Here is a 12,564-nt window from a genome sequence, read left to right on the forward strand (position 1 = left end):
GTAGGGATAGCATTAGGAGATATACCTAATGTTAAATGACAAGTTAATGGGTGCAGCACACCAACATGGCGCATGTATACATATGTAACTAACCTGCACATTGTGCACATGTACCCTAAAACTTAAAGTATAATAATAAAAAAAAAGAGAGTATTGTATTTAAAATATCTCATTTCTTGATATCTGCAAGAAATTTGCAAAATTCCTATTTCTTCTATTATGAATCAATTCATTCTAAAACTCATGGGTATCTGTAATGCTTTAAGCGAATATCACCTTTGATCATAATTATCCCTGAAACTGTGATTGATAACACCCCAAAAGCTGTATTTTCATAGGAGCTTTCCAATTGTTTACTTTATTGAGTATGTTATGTTCAGAAGGGTATTTTATTTATTAATTTATTATTATTATTATTATTATACTTTAAGTTTTAGGGTACATGTGCACAATGTGCAGGTTAGTTACATATGTATACATGTGCCATGCTGGTGTGCTGCACCCATTTTTTGTTTTTTTATTTATTTATTTTTAATAATTTATTATTATTTTTTGAGACAGAGTCTCGCTCTGTCTCGCCCAGGCTGGAGTGCAGTGGTGTCATCTTGGTTCACTGTGGCCTCTCCCTCCCGGGTTCAAGTAATTCTCCTGTCTCAGCCTCCCAAGTAGCTGGGACTGTTACAGGCGCATGCCACCACACCCAGCTAATTTTGTATTTTTAGTAGAGATGGGGTTTCACCATGTTGGCCAGTCTGGTCTTGAACTCCTGACCTCAGGCGATCCACCCCCCTTGGCCTCCCAAAGTGTTGGCATTACAGGCAGAAAGGCATTTTAAAAATAATAGTCTCCTTTGTGAAAATATAGAGCTTATTTCTAGTACCATTGAAAATTACCTGTATTTGTTATTGGTGGTGGGATTACAATAAAACACAAACCTGATATATTTTGAGATTCAGGGATGCTTTTGAGTATTTTACTTGTATTTAAAGAAGAGAAAACAGAGGCCAAGGGAAGTTAATTGTGAAAGTCAAAGCTAGTAACTGATAAAGCAGGGATTCAAATCTATGCCTTTGTTTAATTTTCTTATGTTTTGATCCATGAGTTACTTAGATGTGTATGGTTTAATTTCCAAGTATTTGGAGGGGTTTTCTAGGTGTCTTACTCTTAAATTGATTTCTAATTTAATTACATTATGGTTAGAGAACAAGCTCTATAAGGTTTTAAAATTTTTGAAATTTTAATTGAGTCTCATTTTTATCTCTAGTAGTACACCTTCTCTTAAAATCTACTTTGGTAATAACACAGCAAAATTAAGCATGAAAAATAGACTTTTATGTTTATCGTATAGTGTATCATTTTTCATTTTTTTACTTTCAATGTATGCTTTATATAGATAGCATTTAGTTGAGCCTTGCAATGTAATCCAGACTGATGGTCTCTGCCTTTTAACTGGAATTTTCAATCAATGTACATATGTTTGATGTAATTACTGATGTAGTTTGGCTGAACTCTGCTATCATGCTTCTGTTTTCCAGTATCTCATCTATTTTTTGTTCTTTTCTTCCTCCTTTCTTGACTTATTTTCAGTTAATTAAATATTCATTAGTAATTAATTTTAAGTCCATTATTGGCTTTCTAGCTATAATTTTTATATTTTTAATCATTTGCATCTTTATCATAGTCTACTTACAGTTAATATTGCACCATTTCATGTAAAAAAGCCTTACTATAGTAAAATTCCATTTGTTCTCCCACCCACAGGCCTTTGTGTTATTGTAGTCAAATATTTTACATTGGCATGTGTAATCTTAGTATTTATTATTTTTAATTTAGTTAATATAATAAAAATGCTATCATTTTCTGTTTAAACATTTATCTTTAAGGACATTTTGAAAAGAAGATACAGTCTTTTGTATTTACCATTTATCACTTCTGGTACTTTTATATTTACCATTTATCATTTTCATATAATAGTCTTTTATATTTACCATTTATCACTTCTGGTACTCTTCTTTCTTTTTTGTAGTTCAAGTTTCAATCTATTGCCATTTCTTACAAGTTTCAATCTATTGCCATTTCCTACAAGTTTCAATCTATTGCCATTTTCTACATTTCCCTTTATCATTCTCAAAGTGCAGATCTGGTAAAGATTAATTTTTTAACTTTTATTTATATGAAAATATTTTCATTTTACTCGCTGAAAATCAAATTCTAGTTTAAATTTTGCTTTCAGCACTTTAAAGTTGTCGTTCCATTGTATTTTGGCATCCATATTTCTGATTAAGAGTTACCAGTGATTTGTATCATTGTTCCTCCTGTGTAATGCGTTTTCTTTGGCTGTCTTTAATATTTTCTCTCCATCTTGGGTTTTCATCAGTTTGATTATGATGCTCCTAGATGCAGTCCTCTTTGTATCAGCCTCTCCTGCTGAGGCTTACTGGGTTTTCTTTTTTGTTTTTAATCAAAATGGAAAATTTCCAGAAATTATTTTTTATATCCTATTTTCTCTTTCCTCTTTCTCTGAGACTTCAGTTACACGTATGTTAGATTTCTTGTTACTATCCCTGAGGACAGGTCACTGAGCCATTGATTAATTTTTTAAAAATCTTTTATTGTCTATCTCTTGTCTTTATAGTGGATAATTTCTATTGATTTGTCTTCAACTTCACTAGTCCTTTCTTTAGCATTCTCCAAACTGATGTTAAAGTAATAAATTAGTACTTTTAAATGTCAGATATTTTATTCATCTATGCTAAATCTCCATTTGGTTCTTCCTATAGCTTCTGTTTCTTTGTTGGGATTCTCATCTCTTCACTCATTACAACTATTTTTACCTTAAGATCCTTGAACGTACTTTCATAGGTTTGTTGAAATCCTTGTCTGCCAGTTCTACATCTGGGTCTTGAAGATCTATATCTGGTTCTACATCTTGAAGTCTATTTCTATGGACTGCTTATTTTCTTAAGTCTCATTTTCCTACTTCTTTGCATGTGTGGTAATTTTTAACTTTATGCTGGATATTTTGGGTGAGACTTTGTGGGGAATCTGGATTATGATATATTTCCTGAAAAATATGTTAAGATGTTGAGGTTTTTTTGTTTTTGTTTTTTTCCCCCTGTGAGAGAATGCAATGGCAGATACTCTTGTTCTTATGAAGCTTAGCTGTATTTTTTGTTAGGACAGGTCTATTTTGTCTTTGAATTTAATCTTACGGTGTGGCCCTTTTGGTAGGTCATAGTTCTTACTATTCTAGTATGACCTTTCTGGGGCTCAGCTGAGTACCTGAGGTGCTGAGTGAGGTCTCTTTACCCTAATACTCCAACATTTCCAAGCACTGCTGGTCATCTAAGTATTTCCATTTAGCACTTAGTTCTGTGGCAGGCAACTTCTGCTGTATGGAATCTCTTTCCTCACATGCATGGCACAGACCTTGGCTAAGAACTTACAGTAAATTCCCATGCAGGCTTCTGTCTCTCAACCCTTTCACACAGCTACCTCTTTCTTGGCCATGTTTCCTGTAATTATAGCTTCCTCGGCAGCCTTGCTATTCTAATCTCGGCCTCTTCAGTTTGGTGAGACTGCAGTTTAACTTGATATCCATGTCCCTCAACTAGGGCAGAAAAATAAACCGAACAAAAAGCTGAGAAGATTATGGGGCTCATCCTGTGTATTTTCCTTCTTTCAGGGATCACAGTCCTGCTCTGACCATTGTCCAAGGCCTGAAAGCAGTTGCCTCTTATATTTTGTCCAGTTTTACAGTTGTTTACAGCAAGAAGGCAGATTCAGTACCAATAACTGTGTCATGGTTAGAATAAAAAATTCATGGGTTTATAATTATTTTTCACAAAACCTTGTGAAATAGTCCTTGTGAAGTAAGTACTATTACAACCTAGTTTTTTTGAAAATTAAATTCAGTCTAGTGAGTGGAGCAGTCATAATTTGAACCTAGGCAGTCACATTCTAGACGCTGTGGTCTCACTAAATATACTATGCTGCCTCTGCAACATAACTTATATTGATTTCCTTCACAGCATTTATCATACTCTTCATCTCATATATACGCTAATATTTGTTTATTTATTTACACCTTGCTACTTCTGCTGGTGTATAAGCATCACGTATTTCCTATTAATAACTGTCTCTCCACTGTCTAGCACAGGAATAGGCTCTTGGTGGAAATATTTAATAAGTTTTTTAAAATGAATGAATGAATGTAGATACTACCATTATAAAATAATGTTTAAAACAGGGATTTTTCTTACATATTTGGTACTTTAGACTTCATCTTGTCTGCCACCTTGTGGCAACAAAATTTTGCAATAAAAATAAAAAAAACCCTAAAGGTAGGGAATATACAAAAGGTGATATGTATCATTAAAATCTTTGCAAGTATATACATCAAAATGTATTTATATAATAAGAAAAGAATCATAGCAGGATTTTTAATCTTGATAAGAAAGCAGTAATTACAAATTGGTCTTTAGAAATGTTCAAAAACCTGATAAACAGTGGCACTGGTTTGATGAAGTGAGCAGAGATTCAATGTATTAGGAGAGTCTAAGCATTACTTTTGGTTGAAGTAAAAAATAATACTTATATGTGCCACTTTGGATATGTTATGAATTTAAAAAAGAGCCATTTTGATAATAGTTGTTTTCAGAGCCTTTGTATCATTGACTATTTTAGTTTAAATGGCAGTGCTTAGCTGATTAATTTCAAAACGTATCTTTGTTGATCTTAAAACCATAAAGTTATGGTTCTTGTAGTCTTCTCTATGACAAAACAATAGAAGGAAAACTACATGATGGTTTTTAAGCTAATTTTTGTGTTAACAAGTCTCCTAAAAATATGCAGTAGACCTCACATTTACATAAAATTAAAGAGAAGATGCTTCAGCAAATGCAAATAAATGCAAAAAAGGAATATTTTAATTTTGATTCATGATAAGTATCAATTTTCACAATGTGATAATAATACAAAAGTAGAATTCTGCATTGAGTATATAACTAACGGTTGTAAGCTATTTATAGAGTAAATATCCTAATTAATTTATTTTATAAAATACATTTGTTGATTACATTTCAGACTGTTTTAAAATCTAAGATCTTTCAAGATGTTTTGATATTAAAATCATATGTATTGACTTATGCAGTTCTGCGCTATGACCAGACCAGCAAAATGATTTATTTCACTTGATGCATCATTAATTGTGCGAATTGACTGTTTAACCTTTATTGATTTACATTTCTTACTTAATGTTCAACTTAGGAACAGCAGCAAAAATTATTTTACAAAAGTTAATTCTAACATAATAGGAAAGATTACTATTCACTGTTATATACATTCAATTCAGTAATTTTCAAGGTCTTGAAAAAGCACTCTTACCTTCAAAGCAGAAAATTTCTAATTCTAAATAGTGAACCTACTGAAGCTGATCTTTGCATTCTCAGGAATTGCAGCATCTTGTGGTTCTTATATTTGGCTTACAGTGGAATTTTTGATCTTTTGTTCTCATTACTTTTTTTTTTTTACTGAATTCTTGTTTACCAGAGACTGTTACTTATTTTTAATAACATTGAATTAATTACATTTTGACATGACCATGCCATTTGGAACCCTTTTATTATTAAATACGATTCAAAAATTCATCAAAATATTCTGATATCCAAGAAATATTTCTTTTAAAATGTAGGCCATGTAGGTGGCCCTTTTTATTTGTGATTATAACCATGGAGAAGTTGAGGTATAATTACCTTTAGTGCATCTCAATTTATTATTGTTTATGTATGCCTATGGATTTTCTGAATATTTTGAAGTCTATAAATAGCTTTCAAATGTTCGTTTCTATTTTTAAAATTTTTACTTATTTATGTTCTTTGCTATTGCATGATCAAATATTTTGCATGATCAAATATTTTTTAGTCTGTAAATAGTTTTCAAATATTTTTCCCACAAATCACCCAGATAGCCCAAAAGTTGCAATATTTTGACATACTGAAATACACATTACTTTTCCAATATTTCTTCTTTCAAATGGAAATAGAACAAAATTCTTTGACAGACCATATATCTTGATTTTTTTTTAAAACTATGGTTTCATAAAATGTTTCCAGATAATATAGGGAGCAAAATTTTCTTTTAATGTCAAAGGGAATCTGCCTCTAGGTTTTGTAGTTTACTTAAGAGGGAGAATGGCTTTCAAACAGGTTGTCTTGTGAATTTCAATGTGATTTTGTTGTCTGTAGGTTCTTGAGGTCAAGTTTAAGTTCACTACTAGGGCTGTGAAAAATCTTGGGTAGAAACAACTTGTACATCCTAGTGGATGTGAGTTTGTAAATGACTTTTACCATACTAATAAATCTCCCATTTACAAATGAGTCTTAATATAACTGATAATCATGTTCCCCAGTTGTTTATTAAGAAAGCAGGAATTACGTGTTCATATTGATACTAGTTTGCCATTTGTATCCAAAAGAAGTACAGGATGTGAGATGAGAAAATGAACAACACAAAAGTTCTAGGTAAATTGCTCAAAGTCAGGCAGGGAGAGACAGAGACATCACAATTTCAAGGAAAGCGTTGTTGAAAGGCATAATATAATCACTTTATCTTTGCTGCAGATTAAAACTGATTATTATCCATGAGAGAAAGGCCCCTAAAACATAAAATGTAGGAGAGGTACATTTTTATAGAAGAAAAGACAGGCCTGGGTAACACTGGGGATTCTAGGAAGTCATATAGAGACACACAGATACATACTTCTAAAGAAGGATAGAAATATAAAAAAGAAAATTTTAAGGACAGAGATAAAAAGTATTTCATACCTTTGGAAAGCTGTCCAAAGGATCCTTTGAATCAGCTAATGTGATCACCAAATAAGCCATGAACTTTCAAGTCTTGGCTCATACTTCACAGTCAGAATTCCCTTCTACCATTCCACAACTGCAATTTTGACAATCCTTCTTACCTTTCAATACCACCTCCCTTACTTACCTATTCTCTCCCTCGTTTCTTCCCGCAGCAATTTGCTTCTGCAGTTGTCTGCCTTTTAGTTTTGCCCTGCATTATGAATAGTTTCTTGTGTCTCTATTTCTTCCAGTAGGTTTTGAGATTTTTGTGGTCTCCATGATTGCCTCACTTGACATAAACCAAGCAGTAAATAAATGTTTGTTTCTTCTTTAAATTGAAATAAAATGGAAGGTGATCAGGCAAGCTCAGATAGTACCCTCCACTAGCATGAACAGCATTTACTTGCACTTACTAGTGTATGATTTTACCTGTGTGCATGATTCAGGGCAAGATCTGGTTTCCTCATCCGTAGATAACAGGTAACAAGCTTTGTCTCAATGAAACTTGCCACGCTTGCTATATCTTCAGCAGGTGCATCAAATGGTTCTCCCAGAACTGCTCCTTTGCTGCAAAGCTTTAAAAAATATAGTACTTTCAACATCTTAATAATCTTTCATATAATTTATCTTTTAAATAAGCAAAACATGTGTATGTTTTATTTATATATGTTTTGCTTGTGCTTGCTTATATGTTTTGCATATATGTTAAAAGTATATATGATGCTTTTTCCAAACTACAACTAAAATATTAATATTTTGATTATAAATTAAATAAATTGTTCCTGTTCACTATTAAGTGACTATAATATAAAATAAGGTACACATTTTACTGTAAAATCTTTCCTGTAAAATATTTTAAAAGTATGATAGGTTTTAAAGGAGTGCCAGTTGCTAAGAATGTCTGTTTTAAAAATAAAGCACACAATAACCAAAGATATTAACAGAAAGCCAGGCATAAATCATATTAAATACCAGTGCTTTTATGAAAACCCAGCTGAGCAATGATCTAGCACACTATCAAGTTTGATTTAATGTAATAAGCGGTATCGGAAGTAAACTCCTAGGAGCCATTAACATGATCGGTGATTAATTTGAGTCTGAATCATATTCTCTAGTATGTTATTGAAAGAAAAGAAGTGAAAATTTATTAGAATTTATTGGCAGAGGACACAGTATCTGAAAAACATGGCAAGAATATGAATTCTTAATAAAAATTCCAGGAAGTCAGTGGTTTCTGGGCATCATAGATAAACTGTAGAGAAAGAAAATAATTAATTTTTTTTTGGAGAACCCCAAACATTACCAAGTGTCGATAATATGACAAGGGAAGATCAGCACTTTTTCTTCCCCTCAGAGTTTTCTACTGTTCCTTGAAATTAAGGCTGATGGAAAATAAGTCCTATCTATGTTCAGTGACCTTATTCAGGATATCGCCTTTTTGCTCTTTTCTACTTCCATCTATGCATATACTGGGGGAAATTTTCTTGCCAGAGATAGTAATATTTGCAGTTAATACTTATTTATATATCCTTTAGTATAAAATTTATTGTATTCTAAATCCTGTTTGCTTAAATGACATAGTTTAAAATAAAATTTTCTTTTATAGGTTAAGTCTTGAGATGGTTTTGCCATTTATGTTAATGCTATTGTCATTTTTAAAATGCAGTTTGTTATTTGACTGTGGCTATATTCTGTTCTAAAATGCATTTACTTTCTTAGCAAAGGCTAAAAAAGACTAAAGGCTAAAAAATAAATCTAGAATCTAGATGTTCAGTATCCACAGTCTGAATTGGTAGTTACCTAATGTTGTTTTCTTTTGCTTGGGTATCTTATTAATCCTGGAGATTCATATTATTCTTAAAACCCTTTGTCAGTTAGATGAATGAAATATGTTATTTTCTTCATTTAGTAAAAAATACTTACTGAGCATCTACTATCTGCCAGACAAAGTTGTTTGCTCTCTTTACATTTTAATTTGAATTGATTAGGATTTTTTCATAAATCTTGTTTATTTTTAGCTCTGTATAAATTCCCCTTTCCTATTCCTTGCCTATTTCTATTGACATGTAAATCTTTTTATTATTAATTATAATAAATCTTTAGATATTTAAGCTATTACCCCTTTTCTGGTAGTAATAATATGCACATGATAAAATATAAGGGTTCCACACACAAATAATTTTTTGGAAAAGTGTCAACTTTTACTCATGTTTTCTAAAGGCTCTCAGAATACATAAAACGCTAATCTCAATTATTTTGAAAAAAATTAGCAAAGACTATTTGTGGAAGATACACTGGAAATGACCTCAGTCAATGCTAAGTTTGGATGCTTCATGAAGGTCACCTGATAAAGTTGGTAATAAAATAGATAAAACATTTAACCCAGATTTAGTAATTATTCTAGAGAATCTGACCTCAGAAGTGTCAGTGTGGCTGTAAACAGGCTTTAAAACATAATTTTAGAAAGCATGATAGTTTGAAGATGGCAATTTGCGACAGCATCTCCTTTCTTCTGCCAATCTGATCCCACAGGATCCAGAAATACCTAAACAGAGTTTTCCACAAAAGAAAGATTTTTGTATGACATGACTATAAAACACAAATAAATAGAAAACAAAATTAGTAGAAAGTATGTAGTTTTATTTATCCATATCTTATATTAACATTCCAGATCTTCTCAATTAATTTTATCTTTTTTTTTTCTTTTAAGACGGAGTCTGGCTCTGTCTCCCAGGCTGGAGTGCAGTGGCGCAATCTCTCCTCACAGCAACCTCTGCCTCCCGGGTTCAAGCAATTCTCCTGCCTCAGCCTCCCAAGTAGCTGGGATTACAGGCAAGTGCCACCACGCCCGGCTAATTTTTGTATTTTTAGTAGAGACGGGGTTTCACCGTGTTAGCCAGGATGACCTCGGTCTTCTGACTTTGTGATCTACCCACCTTGGCCTCCAAAGTGCTGGGATTACAGGCGTGAGCCACCGCGCCCGGCCAATTTTTGTATTTTCAGTACAGATGGGGTTTCACCATGTTGGCCAGGCTGGGTCTCGAACTTCTAACCTCAAGTAATCTGCTCGCCTCAGTCTCCCAAAGTGCTGGGATTACAGGCAGGAGCCACGGCGCTTGGCTCAATTAATTTTGTCTTTAAATGAAATCAGCCTTTGTTTCCTCAAATCTTACTCAAATCTCCTCTTCACATAAAATCTTAAAAAAGAAACAAAATATACATTGTATGTGGTCATTTGCCCCTTCCTATCCTTGTTTCTCTCTGATGTGATGATGTGGAAGAGCCTCTTTTTAGGCACACTTTTTTTTTCTTGAGACAGAGTCTCACTCTGTCTTGCTCAGGCTGGAGTGTAATGGCGCCATCTCGGCTCACTGCAGCCTCCACCTCCCGGGTTCAAGCGATTCTCCCGTCTCAGCCTCCCAAGTAACTAGGACTACAGGCGTGTGCCACCACATCCAGCTAATTTTGTATTTTCAGTAGAGACGGGGTTTCACCATGTTGGCCAGTCTGGTCTTGAGCTCGTGACCTCAGGTTATCCATCTGCCTAGGTCTCCCAAAGCGCTGGGATTACAGGCGTGAGCCACCGCGCCCCACACACTTTTTATGGGATAATGTGGAAGTCATTCAGTGAGTAGTTTCCATGAGGACATTCAGGTTCTTCATGGCAGGCAGGAGGAAGCCACCTTCAGATTTCATAATAGTAAAGACTGTCTATGAACACTGAGAGAAAGTGAAAAGTCTCTACTTGTATAAGATTCAAGGCAAGAAAAGAAATAAAAATGATCTATCTTAACGCACTAATGAGAATACTTCATGAAACCAAGCTGAAAGACAGCAGTGAAAGACAAGGATAATTTTTCAATTCACGTTAAAATCAGAAAATAGGCAGCCTGCTGGGTAGGCTTTATGTATGTTTGTTGAATTCTTGCTTTACCAATCAAGTATTGTAAGATTGACAACTTTACTTACTGTATCGAAGATTGCTTTATTTATTCTCTTCCAAAGTAGTACATCTTTGAATTAAGCTTTGCAATAATGCGAACAGTTAAAACAATGTGTTAAAGTTAAAGGTAGAGTTATGGGTACATGTAGACAAAATGTTGGCATCAGAACCGTGAAACACATTTCAGATATTTTACTAAATTTTAAAATTTCCATATGGACATTTATATAGATTGAGCAGTTAATTCTCCAGAAGATGAAGAAATTTAGTGTGGTGTGAATTTATTTAAATCTAGAAAGGATGACTTTGCTCACCTTAAAACAAAGGGTGTTTGTCCAGAAATGTATAATTTAAATCTTTGGTGAAATAAGTCATGGAGATAAGGAATAAAAACTTTTAAATTACCTGAAATAGTATATCACTGAGAAGACTTTTAAGTAGGAAAAATTAAGTTAGGAGTTAACTTTTTATTTCAAAAGAAACCTTAAAATATTTTTGAATACAGTATGGACAAATTAAAAGTAAATATTTAAGGAAAAATGCAGTCTAAATTCTTATGAGTATAGCTGTTGTTTTGATAAGAACCTAGATGTTAAAAATGAAATTTCAGGCCTGGCTCAGTGGCTCATGCCTGTAATACCTGCACTTTCAGAGACCGAGGCAGGCGGATCACCTGAGGTCAGGAGTTTGAGACCAGCCTGGCCAACATGGCGAAACCCCGTCTGTACTAAAAATACAAAAATTAACCAGGCATGGTGGCGGGTACTTGTATTCCCAGCTACTAGGGAGGATGAGGCAGGAGAGTCGCTTGAACCCGGGAGGCAAAGTTTGCAGTGAGCCAAGATCATACCACTGCACTCCAGCCTGGGCGACAGACTGAGATTCAGTCTCAAATAATAATAATAACAATAGTAAAAGGAAATGTCAGTACTAGATTGGAATCATAAGCTCAAATTTTAATAAGGCTTCTCAAAGTTCTTTTAAGAAATAAATATCTAACTTTTAGAGATTGTGCACAAAGGGATTTCAAGGTTTGTTTAAAAACAGATACAAATAACATAAACCACATTAGTTGCAGAAATAATATTAAATAATATATGGTAAGCCACATTCTTAAAAATGCAACCACACATTTTTCTTAAATTAGGATCATCATTATCCAGATTAATATTGCTGATAGTTTCTCCCTTATTGAAATTCTGTCTGATGAGTGTTTCCTCACTGTATCACTGGAATAAAATTTTCAGTGATCCCTGACAATTTAGAAGAACAATAAATCTGGACAAGGCTGGCATTATTTGAGTCATCAAATGTCTACAAATAAGGATATATATAATCATCAGTTGGTAATTTTTAAGGTTTTTGGAAATTATAAAAAAATCTAAAGATGGGGAGAAAGTTATCCATAACCCTATCACCATATATATAATTGCCATTAACTTTTGCCATATTTCTTTCTATACATTTTGTGTTTTTGTGTCATAATAGAAGATATATCAACATAATTTTTACACTGCTTTTTCATATGCTCTGCTTTTTTTAAATTGGACAATAAAAGCATGTTAATTATAATTATATTATTACATGTTACAATTATAGTTGAAGATTTCAATATTCCCCCTCAGCAAATGACTGAAATATTAGAAAGAAAACAAGTAAAGATAGATCTGAGCAACACAATCATCCAACAGGATGTAACTGACATACATACATATATACATTATATATATGAATAAAAAACACAAGACCCAGCAACCCCATTACTGGGTATAT

The 12,564-nt window shown here is 33.2% G+C and overlaps 1 protein-coding gene across 2 annotated transcripts in view; it reads right to left on the bottom strand.

Moving 5' to 3' along the window:
* The window catches only part of SPATA16 (spermatogenesis associated 16), a 252,692-nt gene that overhangs the window by 153,648 nt on the left and 86,480 nt on the right, over positions 1-12,564 (bottom strand). For both annotated transcript variants that reach the window (XM_054483031.1, XM_054483032.1), the window contains exon 3: positions 7,278-7,423. In XM_054483031.1, coding sequence (XP_054339006.1) covers positions 7,278-7,423 — 146 coding nt within the window. The remainder of the gene's footprint in view (positions 1-7,277; positions 7,424-12,564) is intronic.

The sequence above is a fragment of the Pongo pygmaeus genome, chromosome 2 (genome assembly GCF_028885625.2).
Source record: "Pongo pygmaeus isolate AG05252 chromosome 2, NHGRI_mPonPyg2-v2.0_pri, whole genome shotgun sequence".
Classification (NCBI taxonomy): Eukaryota; Metazoa; Chordata; class Mammalia; order Primates; family Hominidae; genus Pongo; species Pongo pygmaeus.